We start from the raw sequence: 22493 nt of genomic DNA on the forward strand, positions 1-22493 counted from the left end.
TAAATCCTATCTAAGTGTATCTAAATGTATTTTATTTATTTATTATTATTACCATTTACTAGGCGCAATGTATCATCCCCAGGGGGATCTCTCGGCGCCGCAAAAACAGTAAATTTTAGCCAAGCACTGTCCGGTTAAAGGTTGAACACCAACATTTTAAGAAGTTTTGTAAACTGAACTTGGTTAGGGCAATAGCGAATGAAAAGTGGCAGCTTATTCCAGTGGTGGGGTGCCAGAAAGGAAAAGGCACAACCACCCAGTCTGATTTTATTAATATGTTTGGGACATAGAAGTAACTGGTCTCTTGATCTCAGTAGCCATTTGGGAGTGTATGGCTGAAGTTTATTTTTCAGATAGTCTGGACCCCTTCACTGCAAGGTATTAAAGACCAGAAATAAGAGCTTGAACAGGGCACATGTTTTTTATGGGCAACCAGTGAAGCCGGCACAATAGAGGTTCAGATGGTGATCATAGAGGTAGGTTGAGGACAAGGCCAGCTGCTAATTTTTTGCACCACCTGAAGCCTCTTGAAGAGGCTTTCATTCATACCGACCATTGAGGCGTTTTCATTATACAGGTGGTTGACTATCAGAGCCTGAATCATGTTTTTTTTGGGCAGAGAGGGGAATCCAAGAAAACAGTTTCTTAATCATGTTCATCAGGCCAAAACATGTGCCAGATATGCTTTTAACATGATCACCCATGAATAAACCCTCATCTAATAGGACGGCTAGAATTTTTGCGCATCTTTAATGAATCAGGTGGTGAGGTGCCAATTCTGGGGGCCATCAGTCAGAAGACCATTCTGCGCGGGCTTTTCCAAACAAGATAATCCCAGTCTTCTTTATGTTGAGTTGGAGAAAGTCCGCATTCATCCACGCCGCAATCTTTAAAATGCAATTTTTGAATTTGGCCGTGGTTATTGAAGGATCAGTGTCCATAGTGATTATCAATTATGTGTCATCCGCATAAAAGATTGGTATCAAAACCCAGGAACTGATAAGCCTGGCCAGGGAGGATACTTAAATATTAAAAAGAGAGGTACCCCTTTGTCTAGGGTTATAGACTTTGAGTTGAATGAGTCCAGCGGAACTACATGTGTTCTTTCTGATAGAAAGTTTTCCAACCATTTTAATGGATTTCTGCAGATACCACACTCCATCAATCTTTGAACTAAGATCTGATGGGAGATGGTATCAAAGGCTGCTGATAGATCTAGGAGCATCAACATAGTGGGAGTCCCCTTGTCTAAGGCTACCTTGATGGTATCTGTGACTTCTGTTAGAGCTGATTCCATGCTATGAGAAGCACGGAAACCTGCCTGAGAGGTGTCTTATATTTATTAGACTCTAAGTAGTGTGTCAGTTGGTCATTCACTACAGACTCTAAGATTTTAGAAAAAGAGGGCAGTAATGAAATGGGTCTGTAGTGCCGCATATCCATAGGATCGGCCGAGGGTTTTTTAAGGATAGGCCTAATTCATGCTGTCTTCCATTTATGTGGAAGGTTGGCAGTCTTTAGGAAGAGGTTACAGATGTCTGTGATAGGGGTAGTTAGAACCAAGGCCAGGGATGTAATGACATGTGGAGGGGCCAGATCCAAAGGGGAACCTCCTTTGATCTTATTTAGCCTGGCCTACACTTGGTCGGAAGTAACTGAATTGAAAAGTTCTAGTGTAGGATGATTGTCCTCTGTCTCAGCTGAAGTGGTATCAGAGGGTATCTTTGTGTCCTTGTTCTGAAATGAGTTATAAATTATATTAATCTTCTGTTCAAAATGGTCTGCAAGATTATCACATAACTTTTGGGAAGAGGGAGTGGAAAAGGTGTCCACAATATGGTTCGTGAATTCTTTAAGAATTTAAAAAAGTTCTTTAGAGGAGTTGTTAGATGCCTTAATTCTATTCCCTAAATGGGCTTTTCTAGCAGTGTTACAATTTTTCACATATGTCCTGACTACGATTTTAAAGGTAAGTTTGTCCTCTTCCAATTTAGATTTCCTCCATTTTTGCTGCCACTTTCTGTTTCAGGGTTTCAGTATACCAACGAGCTGCGCGGATTTTAATTTGGGTCTAACATATTGTCATGGGAGTAATGATGTCAAATGCATTAGAGAATGAGTCCTCCAATGCTATTAGTGCAGGCTCGCAATCTGCAAAATCTTTTAAGCCTGGTGGTTTGAATATTGAGATGAAAGTGGCGGGCGCCACTTTACTCCTCGGCCGTAAGACTTTCCGAGCAATAGAAAGTGTTCTGCTACATTTAGGGGTGTTAAGAGCAAACTTTAAGGCTAGATGGTCCGTCCATGTCAGGGCCATGGGGGGATATCAACTGATATGTTCAAGGTATTGGTAAAAATGGCATCAAGTGTATGCCCTGATATATGGGTAGGACTGAATACTTTTTGGTAGAGACCAAGAGATTCCATAGCAGCCAACAGGTGGTTGGAATCTGAATCAGACTGGGTATCAAAATGATAGTTAAAATCTCCTAATAATAAAAAATGATCTTCTTGTAGGACATGGGGGCTAACCATTCAATAAGCATTGAGCTGAAGTCTTTTTTGTCGCCCTGTGGGCGATAGAGCAGCGCCCCTGTCCATTTTATCTTGGGCGCTGTCTCAAATCTAAAAATCATGATCTCTAATCTGGGAGTAGAGACTGAATCCAAAAGTTAGATTTTTAGAGGAGTGTGAGCAGCAATGGCTATTCCTCCTCCTTTTCTTACCGCCTGTCAAGTCTTATAACTCTGTAGGCTTCCAGAAATGCAATGGCAAGAGCCTTGGAGGCACACATATGCAACTAGGTTTCAGTAATAAAGCAGATATCAGGTATTCACTTTTCTAACGGAGTTTTATATAGCGCAAACTTGACCTGAAGGTATCGGGTATCAGAGCGCTTTACATAGCACCAGTTGCGTTACATGAGGACACATTCATTTTTGTTAGGCACGGGGAGATTAAGTGCTTTGCCCAGAATCACAGGATGTTCAGCGTCATTGCTGAGACTCGAACCCGGTTCCCCAAATTCGAGGTCGACTGCCCTAGCCGTTAGGCTAACTCGTTGTCTCTAGGAGGTCCCAGAGCTCTAACGCATGCTTTGGGATAGAGCGACTATTCAGGTAGAGGCCATGAAAGTCCTGAGATTGAAATACATTCTCATGTATCTGGTTCAATAGAAAGTTCTTACATTTGACCCGTGGCGATAAAGGCATGGGATAGGAGTATGAGGGCCCCAGAATCGTTTGCAAGCTTGTTTAAGGGGTAGTAGCAGGGTGCAACTTACCACTCTCACTTAACCAGGGTCCCTCCCCACAACCTAAGGATAACTTCTCCTTGCATGTGGTTCTGGCAGGGAGAATTCCTATCTCTAGGAGTTCAGCCCTAGAGTAAATTAGGAATGTAAATGTAAAGGTAAATGTGGGTTTACTTGTAAAGCGCACTGCCACCCTACTCAGGGTATCCTGGCGCTGTATACCGCTGTGGAACCCTTCCTAGTTTTCCCTGTGAGATGCCCCCTACTGGGCACCCCCAAGGTGGAACCATGCATCCCAGCGCCACTGGGGCCGTTGTGGAGATTAAGAAAGCTATTGCCCAGAGTTGCAGAGTGGGACCCATGATTAGAGTAGGCGCCAATGCGAGAATTGTCGAGTTCGCGGACATTGAGCCCGGTACCCTGCCGTGTCAGGAATTGAACCCTGGTCCCGGGCCAGACCTCTGCATCAGGGTCTGCCGCCTCTAACCAGTGAGCCACACATCTCCATGGCATGCCTTACCGGCAGAGATTGAAAGACGCAGCCTTCCTGGTGGCTGGCAGCATTTAGAGGCAGACGAGCGCAGATGGGCTTGCCTTTGGCTCGCCAGTGGAGCTCCCGATTTGCGTGTCTGCGTCAGGCCTGGTTTAAATGGCTATGCCAGAGTACGGAAAAAACGAGTAGTGGGGGTAGGACTAGAACGACTCCCTCTCAAGATGGCGGTCACCGACGTCCGAGCCAGCCTCCACCGAGCCCAAATCTCTCCACTCAATCGGCACAAGAGGGCCGTAGTGCACTGGAGAGCGGCCTGAGAGAAATGAAAGGATCGCAATAGGAAGGTAAAAGAATAGCTGACAGTATTAAAATATTTAAAAACATTTTGCTGTGCAAACTAGCAGCATGGACTAATTACGCTTATAATTTGCAGATTAGGCTCAGTTTAGCAAACCCTTAGTGAATGGCTGTAATCGCCTGATCCCTGCTAGGATGCGCGTCCGCGTCAGGCCTCGCTTAAATCGCTATGCCAGAGTCCAGATAAAATGAGTAGTGGGGGACGACTAGAACGTCAACCACTCAAGATGGCAGCCGCCGACTTCCCAGCCAGCCTCCACTGAGCCCGACTCTCTCCACTCAATCGGCACAAGGTAGGGCCGTGGTGGACCGAAGAGCGGCCTGAGAGAAATGAAAGGATGGCAATAGGAAGGTAATAGAATAGCTAACAACATTAAAATATTTAAAAACAGTTAACTGTGCAAACTAGCAGCATCTACAAGTTACGCTTATAATTTACAGATTAGGCTCTGTTCAACAAACCCCTAGTGAATGGCTATATCCGCCTGATCCCTGCAAGGCTACGCGCCCGCATCAGGCCTGGTTTAAATGGCTAGGCCAGAGTCCGGAAAAAATGAGTAGTGGGGGACGACTAGAACGTCAACCGCTCAAGATGGCAGCCGCCGACGTCCCAGCCAGCCTCTACCGTGTACGACTCTCTCAACTCAATCGGCACAAGGAAGGGCTGTGGTGGAGCGGCCTGAGAGAAATGAAAGGATCACAACAGGAAGGTAAAAGAATAGGTAACAATATTAAATTTTTTTAAACAGTTTACTGTGCAAATTAGCAGCATGTACAAATTACGCTTATAATTTATAGATTAGGCACCGTTCAACAAACCCCTCGTGAATGGCTTTAATTGCCTGATCCCTGCTACCTAGCATGTACGTGAGTGTAAAGCCAAGAATCCCCCAGGAAAGAACTGACCGCATTACCTGATGGGAGAAAACGAGGGATCCTGTCTTAGTCTCGAGTTGGACACCCTGCAAGGGATGTCAGACCACTGCATGCTGGAAGTTCTGCGTGCAGGAGAAGCAGCCTTTACATCGATTGTGGTACAAGGCATGCGATTACAACGCGGTCATTACAACGACTGTGTTGTTACAATGCAAACCATTACAATGCAAATTGTTTCTACGACTTGCTGTAGGGGGCGCTGTGAACTAAGGAATAGTATAATTTACCGTTCCAACACCTTCCCTACTGTTGCACAGGCTGGAGTTGGAATAGTAAATGATACTATTCCTAAGTCCAGCACACCCCCTACAGTAAGTCGTAGAAACGACTTGTGATGTAATGGTATGCGTTGTAACAAAGCGGTCGTTGTAACAATGGCCTTGTAATCGCATGCGTTGAACCGTATGTGAAGTAACATTGCATATTTGCGTGCAGGGACCTCAGCGTCTTATGTCAGCGTGGACGAGAAAGCAAAACACACACTGTTGATGGACGGAATGCAGAACAAATTCAAACATTCACCCCCAGTCAAGAGATCTGGGTTAAAACTATCATTCTTTTGCTCACCATGCCATCCCAGTTTAGACCTGGCCATATGCAAATCAACCTTGACCCTGTGCCTCATGGGAACAGTCCAGCCCGAACTGCCAAGCCAGGTCTTCCCTGGACTGGAAATAAGCATTCTAGGACCGGTTTCGGGGTATCAACCCTTATCAGACAGCATAACTTGAATCTAGTGGCACAGTGAGCCTGGGACCCACGTCTGGGCATACCCAGAGCACTTAGGGCGAGAAATCAAAAGACACACAGTTGATGGACGGAATACAGAACAAATCAAAACATTCACCCCCAATCAAGAGATCTGGGTTAAATATATCATTCTTTTGCTCACCTTGCCACCCCAGTTTAGTCAGTGTGGAAACTTCTCCTCTCACTATCTAGTGTTTGGTATGGGTTTTTTATACCAAAAAGATAGCCTCAGGATTCCTACACAATTGATATGTTGGGAGTGTGATTATGCAAATGAGCCTAGAACAATACCTGCAGTTATGCAAAGTAGCACTTTCGCCCTAGGATGAAGATGACCATGGCTTTTACGCAGAGTATTTTCATGCTGTGATGTACATCATGTGCAGGGGACTTTTTAAGAATCCTCATGCATAATAAATAAGGCTAGTTTCCAAGAAACAAATCGACTTTTATGCAGCACATAACTGGGTAAAAGGTCAGTGCTAGAACTGTTATGCAGAGCAAGGTAGGACAGATGGTTGTGTAGCTACCTAGGCCTGGTTTGGGGTACATTGGGGTTCATAACACTATGTAATCAGTTATTACAGGATGGAGGACCTGCATGCAGCTTTGCATGACCAAGTACAGTGAGATTGAATGATCCATGTAGTCAGTTCCGTCCCTGACTTTTTAGGAGCATATGCAAGTAAATAACTATCCCCCCACCCAGGGCACCAGTGGTACTGCACAGTAACCACTGTCTAGCCTTTAACTCAGAAAAAAAGGCCTTACAACCATTCACATTCATAGGCATATATTTAAGAATAGCCGATAAACTTGAGATGTTATTCATCCTGTGTTTACTTTGATATTTATTTCCATTCTGTTCAATTCTTCTCTATTGGTTTTCAGTTTTGCACAGGCATGTAATGTTTCCATAGGATCTTAGGGGCAGTATGGGGGTACCTATTTGTCTATGAGCAGTGGTGCTTACCTGGAGACTCCGGGTGTTCAATTATTACTCAGCGTTTAGCATGACTTTAGTATTTTTCTGTGCATGTAACAGCCCAGCAGCCTTACTTGGATCAAGATTATGCAGGTGAGGTCTGTATAAAGAATACTCAAACAAGGTGTTTTACAAATAAGCCAAAATGGCTTATTTCACGTATGTTGCAGCAAGGCCTATAAAATATGGCAGATTGATGTGTGTGAATTAATGGAAAAGGAAAACTGAGAAACCACACTGGAGAAAAACAAATCATGGAAAATAAATTTTAAGGAAAGACAATTTAAGGAAAACTAAAAAATGTAAAAAACACTAAACATGGGGTGAGTTTAGGATCACTGCGGGGTTTTCAGATACAGGAATGGGTAATGTTTAGGGTGACGAGGACTTTTTAGGGGTTAGGAATAATTGGAGTCCGGCCATTGAATGGGTTTTTTAGGGTTCAGAGATGGGTGTTGAGGGGTTTATAGGTTTCACGGATGAATAGTGTTTTGGTGTGTGAGGTGTTTTTAGGATTCAGGGATGGGGGAGTGTAAGGGTGTTAAGGGGTTTTAGGGTTCATAGATTGGCAGGCGATAGGACTGGTGAGGGTTTTTTAAGGTTCAATTATGGGTAGTGTCTGGCGTGGTGTGGTGAAGAGTTTTTAGGGTACTGGATGGGGTGGAGTTTAGGGTGGTGATGAGCTTTAAGTATTCAGGAATGTGTGGAGTTAGATGTAGAAAGGGATTTTTAGTGCCCAGAGATGAGTAGTTTAGAGTGATGAGTATTTCTTATGGGTCATGGATGGCTGGTATTTAAGGCGGGGCGAGGGATTTTTAGGGTTCAGAGATGGGTAGAGTTTGGGTGTGCTGCGGGGATTTAAGGGGAATAAAATGGGTGGGATTTAGGAGTAGAAATAGGTTTTTAGGGATCAGGAATGGGTGGAGTTAGGGGTAATTGGTGACTTTATGGTTCAGGGATGGTGGATTTCTAAATAGAAAGAGCTTTTAGGCTTCAGCAAAAGGTGTAGTTAAGGTGTGGTGAGGGGCTTTAGGGGCAGGAATTGATTGTATTTAGGGGTTGTGAGGGGTCAGTGATGGATAGTCTTTACGGGTGGCAATAAGTCAGTGAATTAAAAGCATCTGGTTGTACTTCAGGGGATCCACTTCTGGCCAGTGCAACACCATGTTATGTCTGTTAGTCTGAGCTGTATTGTGCCTAGATCTTGTGGCTTTACTAAGGAGGCCATACTTATCTGACGCAGTACTTGTGTTTGACAGTCATTGTAACATATGATGAAGAGATACAGATCTTTGTTTCTTCTTCTGATTTCCTTTCTAGTTTTGTTTTTATCTTGCCATTCCTATTTTTTGTAGGTTGGCGTCTGTACCATTTGCCCATTGTTGCACCGGACAGTTGTGGCAACTTCTATGTACCTAATTGGTAAGTGCCACAGTTTACTACTAAAATGTTAGTAGTGTACCAGCCTAATCACGTATGGTTAAGGCAATTGTATGTTAAGCATTTTTTGTGAACAGATATCCAACAAAGTATACATTTGGTCTCTTTTTACATTACAGGTCTCAAAGTTGGACCAGAGAAAGCATACAACCATTTGGTTTAGTATCAATACTTTATTGTGCCTATTTGTTTTTTCACATTTGGTGATTTTTTCGTTTGAAAGTAGCTGCACCTCACAGATCCTGATGCAAGCCAAGATACTCTTTTAGATCATGATGGCTGAAACATGTTGATCGAGCTAATGTAGCTCATTCACAGCTTTTTAATCCTACCACAGGGGAGCTCAATAAAGTTTATCGCTCTCCCTGTAGGTAGTTGTAGATTCACTCCTACTAGATGGATATTGTGGTTCCCAGTCTTTCTTGACTGTCTCTTTTGGACCTGTGGGCTCTTTGTGTTTTCTATGTATATTCCTGTACAATAAGGATAAGAGCTCTTGAAAACACCCATTACTTGGCTCAGAAAAGTAATGCAAAGTAGGAGATACCATTTTAGGGAAATATGTCTATTTCACTTAAACAAAGAGTTGGGAATTGAAAATAAAATTAACAATTTAATAAGATATGTCCTCTCACACGGTTTTGTATTGAAAGATTTAGATTTCAAGTATATATTTTCAGTCTTGAGGTGCTTACATAATCAGAATTAAAAAAATCACATTTTCAAAATGTCATGTTAGGTCTGGATGATAAGTTCACCTGCCCCTTTACTTCATAAGCAAATGGTGACATAGCCACAGTAAATTGTACTTGATAGAGGGAGCTATGCTGTATCTTTTTGCCCACTTCATGTATGCTTTGCCCATTAGTTTGATTTCTGGCTGTTCATGCCTAATATATCGACTTAAAAGTTAGATATATGGTCTTAGCAATACCAAAGGTTCTCCATGTCCAGCCACTGATTGTTGTACTCAAAGTGTTGAAGGTTATTGACCTATTGACTACTTCTAATCCACACATCCACATACATTTTGAAATTCTCAAAAGTTAAGAAGTTATGATTGATTTACCAGAGATACAGCTATGTTGATCCTTGACAATTAGATATTTCACGAACTCCGAATTCCGTTTTCCCATTGTTTTAAAAGATTTATTATCAATAATGAATAAAGTTCTTGGGCAGTAGGAACAGCTCCTTTTTAAATCTGGGCTGGAAACAGATCAGCTGTCTTGCCAGCCACATGAAATACAAACATACATTCAATACTGGTAACTTTATTTGGCACTTTGTTTCTTTGAGTGTCTTTGCTAGATATTTTTGTTGCCTCCGGCATGATAGCGGCTCAACATCATTCAGCGTTATCTATAGTTTACATCATGTATTGTGCTTTGAGAATGAGCACATTTGTGAGTGGCATCCTCATGCAGGATGCTGGGTTCTCTGCAGGAAAGCTTCTGTCTGCACCACTGCCCTGATAAGACTTTGATTGCAGGGCATGCCTGGTGTAGAGATGCAATGACTGAACGTATCTTAGGCTTTTGGGGAGTATATATACATAAAATCTTGCTTTTCGGCTGAGTGGAAGGCTCAGAATCTCTCTACGTGTGAAAGCGCCTCTTTTAAGGTAAAGATAAACCATCACTTCACCTTTAGTGGCATACTGATCTACCGACCACCTGGGAACGACACCACCTTCAAATCCGCACTTGTAGAGGTGGTCAGCTCGCTAGTTTCCAGTTGTGCTAATTTTAATATTGTAGGGGACTTAAATATACACTTTGATCTGATGTCATCTCTCCCTATCAGCTCCCTGGTAGCGGATCTTGAAGCGATGCAATTTAACCAACTAGTCACCTCCCCCACCCACATAGGAGGACATATACTAGACCCCTTCTTTACAACCTTAGCCCGGGCTAGAACATCTGTCCCGTTGGCGGTGGGGTGGACTGACCATATGTTGGTTAAAGTGGCATGCCCCCTAGATAATCCACAATCGAAACCTGTGGATAAAGAGATCCTCAAGCGCAACTGGCGTAAACTTAAGCTGGAGGAGTTTATTAGGATACTGGAGGTTCAGCCCTTAGGCAAACTGCAGAATGTGGAACAGGGATATGAACAGTTTTGCAACTGGGTTCTTAAGGCCCTCGATTCCCTTATACCCCTGCGTTGGTCTAAATGTCACGCTAAGACCCGCAGTCCTTGGTATAATGAGAATCTTGCCGAGCTTAAAAGAACTTGCCGGCAAGCTGAGAGGGCCTGGAGGAAGTCCTTCGATCCCGTGTTAAAATCTCTGTACTTTGCCCAGCTCAAGAACTATCATAGAGCCATCTGTCAAACTCGGGCTGCTTATTATGCAACTGAGTTCTCCAATAGTCCTAATCCTTCCAAACTTGTCTTCAAAGTACTTAAAGATCTGATGGGGAAACGGACTACCTCGGTGGAAATCTGCACGGACTCACATTGTGAGAGTTTGGCATCCTTCTTCGTGGAGAAGGTGCAGGCAATCTACCGAGGTTTTACATCTTCCGTTCCCGAGGAGGCTCCTAGTGCTGTGAAGACTCGGATTGTGGAAACCCTGTCCTCCTTGCCGGCTATGTCTACTGAGGTATTTGATACTCTGAGCCTCAAAGTTAAATCGGGTTCTCCTCTAGACCCGCTGAAGCCGGAGTTATTTACGTTACTCCCGCCTACGTGCCGTGAGCCCATCCTGGATCTTATCAATCTTTCCCTCACTGAGGGTGTGGTTCCCTCCTCCTGGAAGCAAGCTGTGGTCAGCCCTATCTTGAAGAAGCCCAATCTTGACCCCTTGCTTCCGGAAAACTATCGGCCCATTTCCCTCCTGCCTTGGACCGCTAAGGTCACTGAGGCATACGTGAATACCATCTTGTCTACCCATCTCTCTCGTAATAACATTCTTGACGAGAGTCAAAATGGGTTCCGCCCTCAACACAGCACTGAAACAGCCTTGCTCTTTATGATCGAGCATTTGCGGTCAGTGCTGGATGCGGGGCAGACTGCGGCGCTCCTACTGTTAGATCTGAGCGCCGCATTCGACACGGTGTCTCATGACATTCTGCTGCGTCGGTTGGAGGAGGTGGGTATTAGTGGGAAAGCCCTTGAGTGGTTCCGCTCCTTCCTTTCGGACCGGTTTTTTAAAGTAGCCATTCCACCAGGCCAGTCCTCGTTCCACTCTCTGGGTCTGGGAGTCCCTCAGGGCTCCGCTTTAAGCCCTACATTGTTCAATCTGTATGTGGAACCGCTGGCTGCTGTCGTCAGGGAATCTGGCCTTACCATGACATCGTACGCCGACGACACGCAGCTGGCGGTGACACTCAGCGGGGACCCTGAGGTAAATGCTCCCAGATTCCGGGCAGGACTCATAGCTGTAGCTAAGTGGATGCGTTGCAACTGCTTACAGCTTAACGCAAAAAAAACCGAGGTCCTGATTTTAGGGAGGCAGACGGAACTTTGGGGAGACCAGTGGTGGCCTCCCGAATTGGGCACTTCTCCTACTCCAGCGGCCGAAGTTAAAAATCTGGGGGTCTGGCTGGATTCCCATCTCTCTTTTGCCAGTCATACAAAGAAGACAGCAGCTACCTGTTTTGGTATCCTGCGAGGACTGCGACCTGTCCTGAAGTTCTTCGACCCCCCCACGCGGCAACTGGTGGTCCAGGCCTCCATCTTGTCGCGATTGGACTACGGGAGTGCTCTGCTACTTGGAGTGAACCAGGCTGAGGCCTCAAGGCTTCAGATTGTGCAGAACGCTGCGGCACGTGCTATCGTGGGCCTTCCGAGACGATGTTCTGTCTCCTCGGTCCTGACCTCCCTTCACTGGCTTCCGGTCAGACAGAGAATCAAATTTAAGGCTCTCTGTCTGACATTTAAGATTCTGAAGCTTTCCTACCCTCCTGCCCTTGTGGGCCTTATTTCTCCGTATCTTCCTACACGGTCCCTCAGGTCTGAATTTCTCCATCTGGCGATTAAGCCCAGGTTCAGACTGAGTAGGATGGGTGGGCGCTCTTTTCATGTCCTGGCGGCTGATTTATGGAACTCCCTTCCGGTACACATCCGTGCCCTGGACAGCCTTACTCTTTTCAGACGCGCCATTAAAACCCACCTGTTTAGTTTCGGTTAATTGATCCTTTTCTTCTCAGCTCTGACCTGTTGTGTTGTGGTATCTGATCAGGCGCCAGGACGCCCCTTCGCTGGGGCAGCTGTGCGCCTAATAAAAGTTATTAACATAACATAACATAACATAACATATATATATATATATATATAGATAGATATATATATATATATATATATATATATATATATATATATATATCTATATATATATATATATATATATATTACCTACTGGCGGTCGCCAGTAGGTATATATAGTTAGGATTTTTTCTCTATGGGATTTTTGAAAATTCTATGTCTAATAACTTTGGCGTTTGTGGACGGAATTGGCTGAAATTTTCAGGAAAATGGCACATTTTGTTTCTGAGCAGCCCTTGAAAATTTGGGGGGGGTTCGTCAAGGGGGGGCCGAGAAAAAAGGGGGGTCCCAAAACATGTTTTTAACATTGAGTTTTCCATAGGGCGGTTGGCCTCACTTTTAGCCCGAACGGCTGAATGGATTTGCACGAAACTTGGCAAAATTGTAGGGACTGGTAGCCCGATGTGCCTTTTGTAGGTCTCAATATATGTGCTCCAGTGGATTTTGAGAAATTAACGTTTAAAAAAAGATATATATCTGTAACAGCGGACCTGGCAGCGTCCCAGGACGCGTACTTTTCGCGCAACGGAGCTTTGTGAAGCGAAGCTGATTGGTTCTCCGGCGTCTGTCAACATTCCAAAAAGTCCGTAGCGGCCGCCATCTTGTCTCTCGGTAGGATCGAGAGACAAGAGGAGGTCAAAACAAAGGGGGAAATAACTATAAGGGGGCATAGTAGATCCTCGCTGACCCCCTAGGTTTGATGTGGAGGTTTTAAAAGGGCCCCACGGGGCAAAAAAAAATAATAATAATAATAATCGAACGGCTGAATGGATTTGCACGAAACTTGGCAAAATATTAGGGACTGGTAGCCCGATGTGCCTTTGCTAGGTCTCAATATATGTGCTCCAGTGGATTTTGAGAAATTAACGTTCAAAAAAAGATATATATCTGTAACAGCGCTCCGCTTCGCGTAACGGAGGTTTGCGAAGCTGATTGGTCATTCTGTCACTGGGCTATAGTTGGGCTACATCTGGCTGATATTTGGGCTACATTTGTTTTTTTGTGTGTCTGGCGGCCATCTTTGGGCTACATTGGGCTACATTGGGCTTCATTGGGCTACATTGGGCTACATTTGGGCTCCAACATATATATAGGCCAATGTAGCCCAATATATATTTTTCAAAGTTAATTTTCGTAAAAACCACTGGAGCATATATCTTGAGACATAGCAAAGGCACATCGGGCTACCAGTCCCTACAATTTTGCCAAGTTTCGTGGAAATCCATTCAGCCGTTCGAGCTAAAAGTGAGTCCAACCGCCCTATGGAAATGAAGGAAATGAATGGGTAATTTGTAATTAGCAAATAGCTAATCGCAAACTAGGAATGGTAAAGAATCGCTATTTATTCCTTAAAGTTCGCTATTTAGGAAATGCAAAAAACTTTGATGATACATATGGCGGTTCATCTCTAACAAGATAAGAAGCATAGGGATACATTTATGATGACTGGCGCATCACCAGGGATGTGTTAGTCATTCTGTGCCGCTGTTCCGTCACCTATGGTGTGCTGCATTTACAATGCGGCGCATCATGGGGCAAAAACAGCACAGATGCGTGATGTATCTGTGCCGTAAAGGTGGCGCATTGCTGGAGTTGTATCGCAAGTGTGATGAAGCTCCAGCAAGGGTCGGGGGTGCCCCTGTCGCAGGGTTTCTGTTCTCACACAGAACTGTGGACAGAGGATTGGAACCTCGGCGAATTAGGGTGTCCCAAAACTCACGTTAGTAATCAAAAACTCCTTAGTAAGCTAGGTACAGTGTCACATTGGATATAACAAACTCTCAATGTTTAGACAATCCAGAATATGAACTTATAGTACCTCAGGATACGTGGAACTCATGAACAGTCGGTCGTTATATATTTCTTAGAAACCAGAACATGGAGTTAAGAAGAACACATGTGTATTTGAAATGTTTATTTACTAATGCCGTCTTCTCAGGCGTAGTATCTTAGATAATACAAGTACACATATTATCAGTAGCAAAATTACCAGCATAGTTACTAGTACATAAAAAGCGAATGGTGATAGTATGTTAACATGCTGTAAATGAATAAGAGTTAGCAACACTTATAAGCAGCCGCGGGCCGTGGAGGGAGTTACGGTGAGGCAGGGAGGCGGGGAGGGGGAGAAGCAGGGTGGAGAATACAAGTACACATATTATCAGTAGCAAAATTACCAGCATAGTTACTAGTACATAAAAAGCGAATGGTGACAGTATGTTAACATGCTGTAAATGAATAAGAGTTAGCAACACTTATAAGCAGCCGCGGGCCGTGGAGGGAGTTACGGTGGGGCAGGGAGGCGGGGAGGGGGAGGGGCAAGGTAGAGAGGGCTCCACCCTGCTTCTCCCCCTCCCCGCCTCCCTGCCTCACCGTAACTCCCTCCACGGCCCGCGGCTGCTTATATCTCACCCTCCCTAATACACATATTATATTATTTGCTAAGAAGGTCTCTTTGTGTTGGTTTAGGGCGTGCCCATACTTTAGTGTCTTAGATTTGAAGGAATCACATCAGCATACACCAGCTCTCTCTTCATGTGAACCGCATCAACTGTTGTGTATGTGTGTTCGGCAAAGCAATATAAAACCCGCCTCATGCCCAGAATTGGCAGAAGTTGCACTTATGTTATGAGTATGAAGTCGTGGAGATCAGACCTCATAACAATTCTGTATCGTGTTGTTCTTGAAACTTTAGCACTCGCTGTACAGATATAGTTTAACAAGCAAAGCAGATAGTAGAGCAATAACATATTATTCTCATGTAAACCACGATGAACTACTAGGTGGAAAGCTAAAGCAACAACTAAGTGTCGTGTGCAGAAGTTGCAAAAAAGGAAAAATGGCGTTTAAACCGGTAATGAGCCCATGCTAACTTAACACGGTGTAAAGATATCCAGGACCTAGATGACACCTCCCCATGATCCGGAAACGAACTGAATAAGATAATAGAAGTGCCATCTCATGAGAGCAGATTGCAAGTTTATATGTGGACGGTCCTCAAGGTAAAGCATTAAAAACTAGGAAAATTTATTGCTAAAGAAAAATAAAACAGCCAAGTACTTTATCGAGTCTTAAGCCAATAGGCAAGGTAAATAATAAAAACTTGACAAATAAGTCAATGAATTGTCAATGAAATGCTAGTACTCAGCATATCAAACATGAAAAAGGTCTATGACATAACTGTGTATGCAAAATAAGCTGCAACAGCCTCCAATAGGAAGTCACCGTCTTCATCCGAAAACAGTTCAGCCATCCAATTTAAAAGCGGAAAAGAACATACGTGCTCTCCCAGCACCGGATCCTCTATCACCATCAGAGGACAGCTCGGTGGGTTTTCAAGAAAGCTCTGTTCCAAGAAAGACTGCGCTGCCGCCAGTAAATTCCAGGGACCAAGTAGTCCATGCATCAATGCCACAGCCATAATCCTTTCGCCAGGACAAACCAACTCGTGAGTAATGATAGGAGTCATCAGCTGATTAAAGTCGACGTCAGGAGAAACCGGTCCGCAGAGACACAAATCAATGGCCCAATCGAAATCACAGGTCAGGCAGTGAAATACAGGCTGGACACAGGTGAAGTAGGAGAATCGAAAAGATAATCCATATGCCGTGCTTAATATCGCCAACGGCATTGTGCCATAATATTCTAGCATGCGATTGCGGAACAGTGTCAGCAGCTGCAGGGTGGGAGGTTGCATAGGAGGGACATCCATATTTAAAAATGTAAAAAAGCACAAGAGCGTCCGCTGGTAATGCAAGTAAAAATGCCAATCCACGAACCAGAGTGGAGAAAATAGAATGAAAGGAAGCAGGGATGACTCCAAAGATTTTCTCAAATGAAGTCACGAGACCACTGGTAACAACTTTAAAAAAGTGCGCCAGGGCCTTTGTGGAGGATGCGTTAAAGATAGTCGGAACCATCTTGCTGAAATTGAAAGGCAAATCTGAATTGAAAAGGGTCTGCACCTCTGTACGGGTGTTCACTATGTGAAGCACGAAAGTTTCACGGGCCGAACTCAAGGCCACCTCTCTCTGAGACAAAAGAGCTCTTATTCTTGCCATGCCGTTGAAATCTGTCCCAAGGTTGGTATTTGTGGCCAGATTGAAAACTCCCTATGTTCATGTGTGGGAGGAAATAGAACATTTCTGCAGCAAATAACCCGTTCACTTACTGTTACGATAAAAGGAATACTTTTAATTAACTCAGAACAATCTTCATTATTGAGCATCAAATAACTACCATTTTCCAACAACTTGAACGTGGGGATGATAGCAGGAACTGGCGTGCCTTGCAACACGCAAGCCATATTTGGTCGGTGTTTGTTGCATGAACCGTGTAACTGTATGTGCCTACACATTAGTGAATGATCTGGCGTCTCAGTGCATTCCTCTCCATTCAGATAAACTTCTTGATCATCTTTGAAACATCTATATGTGTATGGAAGCGACCAGACCTCATGAAGAAAAGCACTACCTAAAGGTTCATAACGACCTATTGGTATATATTTCATACAATTTGAAAACTTATATAAAGCAAAAGGCAGCGTTATTAAACCGTGGATAAGGCACGTTGCCAAAAAACCCGCAATCCTCTGCTGATGATGTCACTGAGCATGTCATGAATGATGTAATATGTGACATCATCAGCAGTGGATTACGGGTAATAGTATCTCTAGTTTACTCCCCTATAGCTGTCTTTCTTTTAACATAAGTGTCTGTTTCCTTCCCTTATACTTACTGTTTTTGGTTCGCTTCCGGTTCGCGTACCGGCGAGCGAACTGGGAAGCGAACTAAGAGAAATAGAGGTTGGCACAGTTCCAAATATTGTACCAATTTTTTAATAACGGGGAGGTAGTTCTGAAAAGAACTTTTTTTTTTATTGTTTTTGTTGTTTTATATTTTTTTATTATTTTTCGGAACATTTTTTTACTTTTTTTGAATTTTTCTGAACAGTTTTATATTTTTTTGGGTTTTTCTTGGAGGGGGCAATGAAAACGATTCATTGTAAAGGGCTCAACAGGAGCAACAAAACAAAAAAAGAAGTATTTATTATTTTGGGCGTTTCGTACAAACTTGCATATGATAGTCAATAGCTCTGTTGATCAGAGTGATGCTTCTTTCTCCGTAGGAAATGAATCCATCGCAAAATACGCAGATGTGTTTTACTTCACCAAATTTCATTTGTATATTTGGCACCATCTCCCTGCCCTCTGGTCCCGTTACTTCCGGTACAACAGATCTTCTGGCCATAATAGGGAGATTATCTAGGTCGTTCCGAAACTGTGCAGCACTGTAGTTGTTAGGATGCCACCTAGTCATATGGCGATGCATTGTGTAGTTTCCGAAACTGTATTTTTTCTCGGTTCCTCTGGACAGTCTATCTTGACATATAAGGCAAGTTACGTATCTTGCATTTACTTTTTTCTGACCTTTGGGAATTTTAAAAAATTGCCAAATGAAGTTTTCTTTCCGGTGAGACGTCCTGGGCTGCTCAGGCAAAAACTGCCTCTCTTCGTGCTCGTCGTCCTGTTCCTCTTCTTCCTCTTCTTGTTGAATTATAACTTGAGCAGGTGGTCCACTCTTCCTTGGATGTGGTGGAGGTGGTGGGGAAGCACCAGCTGAAGCTACTAAAGAAGCCATTGCTCAGTGATCACAAAGGGTCTTTCTCTCACAATGATGAAAGTCAGAGTGAGGAAAGAAGGAGGGATTTTCATCATTTGGGAAAAACAAGAGTTCTCAACCAATCAAAAGTGTTCATTTTAGATTATATGACCTAGTCTTACATCATTAGGAAACCAAAAGTGAAATGAACCAATGAAAAGTGTTATTACCAAGTCACATGACTTGCTGTGTTTACGTTAAGCGCTTTGCAGGGCCTCCCGGTTTGCTTCCAGAAACCTGCGCTTTGCGACTCGCTTCGCGTACCAGTTCGCTAACGTAGCACGTCATATGACGTATCACGCGACAACGTGAAACGTCATGCGGACGGGAGGCGTCACGATGTTGTTTTCTAACGCGGCACTTGCGGTAAAGAAACGTTTACCGGCTCGCGGTCTATTTCGCGGCATCAAGGTCAGCTAACGGGAAGCTTCCCGATTCGCGAAGCGGGAACGAAGAAAAAAAAATATTTAAAAAAAAAATTATTCATAAACATATAAAATATATTTTTGGATTTAAAGAAGAATACATTTTACAGCTACAGATATTAGCTGTTAAAAAACCAATGAAATTCACAGAAAAAAACCATAGGTTATAGACCATATATAGTTAGGAATTAGCATTTACAAAACCTTATTTTACTCACACAAAACCATTGAAATTCCATATATAGTTAGTTGCACTAACTATATATCGCGCACCCGCAATCCACTGCTGATGATGTCACATATTACATCATTCATGACATGGTCAGTGACATCACTGATGACATCACTGATGACATCTCAAATGACATCACTGATGACATCATCTAGTGTCTGTGTGTTTTTGTAAAGTTTAAATACGTTTTACATATTGAAGAATGAGTGGATGTATGGAAGACTGAGTGTGTGTGTGGCTGGCTGGGAGGTGTGTGACTCTGTGCATATCAATGTGTACTTGTATCAGTGATTGTATAAGAGAGTAAGTATGTGTTAGTATATGTGTGAAAAGTATGGTGTTCTGTGTTTAACTATAGATGAGGAAATCGAAGTGTGATTGATTCTTCACAGGACTGACTAGGTGTATGAGTGCATATGATAGTGTTCTAATAATAACTGACTGTATGTATGAGTAATTGTATGGGTGAATGAGTGAATGTGTGTGTAGACGTACGAATCAGTGAGTGCGTATGTAGTAACTGGTATTGGTGTGTCATGATGTCATCAGTGATGTCATTTGAGATGTCATCAGTGATGTCATTTCAGATGTCATTAGTGATGTCATCAGTGATGTCACTGAAGTATGGTGTTCTGTGTTTAACTGTATAGATGAAGAAATGGAAGTGTGATTGATTCTTTACAGGACTGACTTGGTGTGTGAGTAACTCCATGGATGAGTGGCAGTGTGTGACTGTCTGCATAGGTGTATGAGTGCATATGATAGTGTTGTAATAATGAGTGACTGTATGTATGAGTGATTGTATGGGTGAATGAGTGAATGTGTGTGTAGACGTAGGAATCAGTGAGTGCGTATGTAGTAACTGGTATTGGTGTGTCATGATGTCATCAGTGATGTCATTTGAGATGTCATCAGTGATGTCATCAGTGATGTCATTTGAGATGTCATCAGTGATGTCATCAGTGATGTCACTGACCATGTCATGAATGATGTAATATGTGACATCATCAGCAGTGGATTGCGGGTGCGCGATATATAGTTAGTGCAACTAACTATATATGGAATTTCAATGGTTTTGTGTGAGTAAAATAAGGTTTTCTAAATGCTAATTCCTAACTATATATGGTCTATAACCTATGGTTTTTTCAGTGAATTTTCAAGGTTTTGTAAATGCTAATTCCTAACTATATATGGTCTATAACCTATGGTTTTTTCTGTGAATATATATATAGATATATTAATACATCCTGCATAGAAAATCCTGTGTTCTTTCAAGTTGTACTCAATATTCTTTATTATGGTGTTTGAGGTTGGTTGACATTGTTATTTGGCCCTTATATAGCAAGTTGTTAAAAGTTTAATCAAGGTTCTGTCTATATATGTGGAAGAGGTGTGGTGGAGCGGCCAGGGCGACTGATGCTGGAATCTGGGGCTCACGGTTCGATCCCCGGCACCGGCGGCAGGTCAGCCCAGCATCATGTAACTCTGGGCAATAGCTCCCTTCCTGAGGGGCCCCAGCACCGGGACACCACTTTGGAGGTAGCTGTGCGCTTTACAAATACTGGTATTTCATATTTCATATATGATTTCTGTTGTATGACGATTTGATTTTTCACTAGAGTTATATAAATCCTTTATTTCTCAATCAAATTTGAAAAGCTTTGTATCATAATTTGTCTGCGCTGAAGAAGTCTAGTGGCCATTGACAAAACTGTAAGAGAGGGATTCATTACATAAAAAACTGATAATAAACTAGAAATGGGGGAATACAAGAGAACACTTACAAAGTCAGCATTTTTGTATTCCTGAAATTACAAACGTATACATTACATACAGTAGCGTAATATAAGCCCCCGTGGTGTGGGGGAGGGGCATCTCTTATGGGGCCCCCTCTGGCACTGTGCACGAGAAGGAGCCACTGGCCTGAGCCCACCTGACTGGGACCGCTGGCAGGGGGGCCCCCCCGCCATGTACTTTGCAGGGGCCCCCCACTCAAGTTTTGTTACGCCAGGAAATAGATATTGGAGCACTGAAAAATAATACAATGGAAAAACAGGCAAATATCTAAAGAAGACATGCACATATTTGTAAAAAAAAAAAACCATGAGAAAAACAACCCACAGAAAAAATAAATTAGAAAAACTTAAAACTAAATCAAAAATTAAAGCAGAGATTGGACTACTAGCCCTGGCTTTGAAGTGGACAAGTGCAAGACCAAAATGACATACTGTAGGCTGTGGTAGGCAGGCGCAAAATGTAAAAGCTACATAAAAATAAAAAATAACCAATAGATGAAGAGGGCTGACCAAAAGCACACAACATTATTTGGAATTTTGTTTAAAGTTCGATACTTACAATAGCCCCAGGATAGTAGCCGCCAACAGTCACATTTTGGGTTCGAGTTGTTGCTGCAAGGCCCACAGTGAGTATTAACATTGAAACAATGAGGAGCGACACGGTTACGAAGAGGGAATTTCGGCGTTTTCTATGAAATGACCCTAAAACACACATATCAGAAGTAGCAATTTTAATTAATTAGGAAAATAAAAGTGAGCTTCAATAGTCAGTCAGACATAAATCATTATTCGGAATACATAAATCCATAAAAGCATCAAACAGCTTGAATAGTTATTTTATAAAGTACTTCTTGCCAATATATTGAGTAAGTGTAAGCCTTTATTATTCATTTCAAACTTTATTTAGGTGGTGACTAGAGTTCATGGCATTACTATACAGGAACCAAATGAATGGACTGGTGTGTGCACATAACTGGTTATTGAACACTGCATTTTTTCATTTTAATGTTTTAATTTAAACTGATTTCAAGAAAGGGGAGAAAATAAAAAATAGGCCACGAGTTAAAACATCCTTGAAAGAGGTTATGGAGGAGAATGAGTTCAGGCCAAAATCTTATATTTGAATGGAAGGCAATAACTCATTCCAGCCATCTGACACTACCGGAAAGTGGGAACCTACTGCCATGAGATATTGAGGGGTGCCAATCTGTAGGACTGAAATGGATCTAATAGGTAGAAACATAAGGCCGGCGACTGTGGCGCTAAGAAGAAATGTAGCATTTTGGAAAACCCTACCAATGGCTTTCAGTTGCAGGCGAAAAGTGGTGATCTTGTATTACTCCATGGCCATTCTAGTAAACTAGCAAGGGGACTGTTGCATGACATGAACACTATATTACTGGCCTTGGTGAGGGACATAAACAGCCAGAAAGTGGAACCAGGCAAACTCCAGCTCCCAGCACGCAAGGGCGGAACAATTGCCCCAGACTTTGGGTATTACTATTTAGTAGCACAGATACAATGGGCAGGACTTGGGTGGAGTAGAGAATACCTCACCCCACCAAGGAAACACTGAACACACCACTTTTAACCTTAATGACGATATTGTTGAAGCCCAAAGAAAGGGCAGAAGAGATAGTAGATTACTGGGAGTATTAGTATTTTAATACTGCTGGGCGAGATGCCAACAAAGAACGCACACACAGGTGACGGACAACCCGATGCTTACCCTGAGATGTATACAAGCCCTTCTACATGATGGACACTGGAGTGACGTAATGATATGGGCAGACAAAAGAGAGGTGAGGGATCTGTATGAAGGAGTTCTCCCAGTAAAATCTGAAGAATTGAAGAGGGACCAAAGGTTGTCAGAGGAACATTGGTTATCCCAGGCTGC

General features: G+C 43.0%; 1 protein-coding gene across 2 annotated transcripts in view; it reads right to left on the reverse strand.

Moving 5' to 3' along the window:
- TMEM255A (transmembrane protein 255A) overlaps positions 1 to 22493 on the reverse strand; it is a 239109-nt gene that overhangs the window by 62112 nt on the left and 154504 nt on the right. For both annotated transcript variants that reach the window (XM_078688730.1, XM_078688729.1), the window contains exon 2: positions 21156 to 21298. In XM_078688730.1, the coding sequence (XP_078544856.1) occupies positions 21156 to 21298 (143 nt within the window). The remainder of the gene's footprint in view (positions 1 to 21155; positions 21299 to 22493) is intronic.

This window comes from Lissotriton helveticus, chromosome 4_1, assembly GCF_964261635.1.
Source record: "Lissotriton helveticus chromosome 4_1, aLisHel1.1, whole genome shotgun sequence".
Lineage (NCBI taxonomy): Eukaryota > Metazoa > Chordata > Amphibia > Caudata > Salamandridae > Lissotriton > Lissotriton helveticus.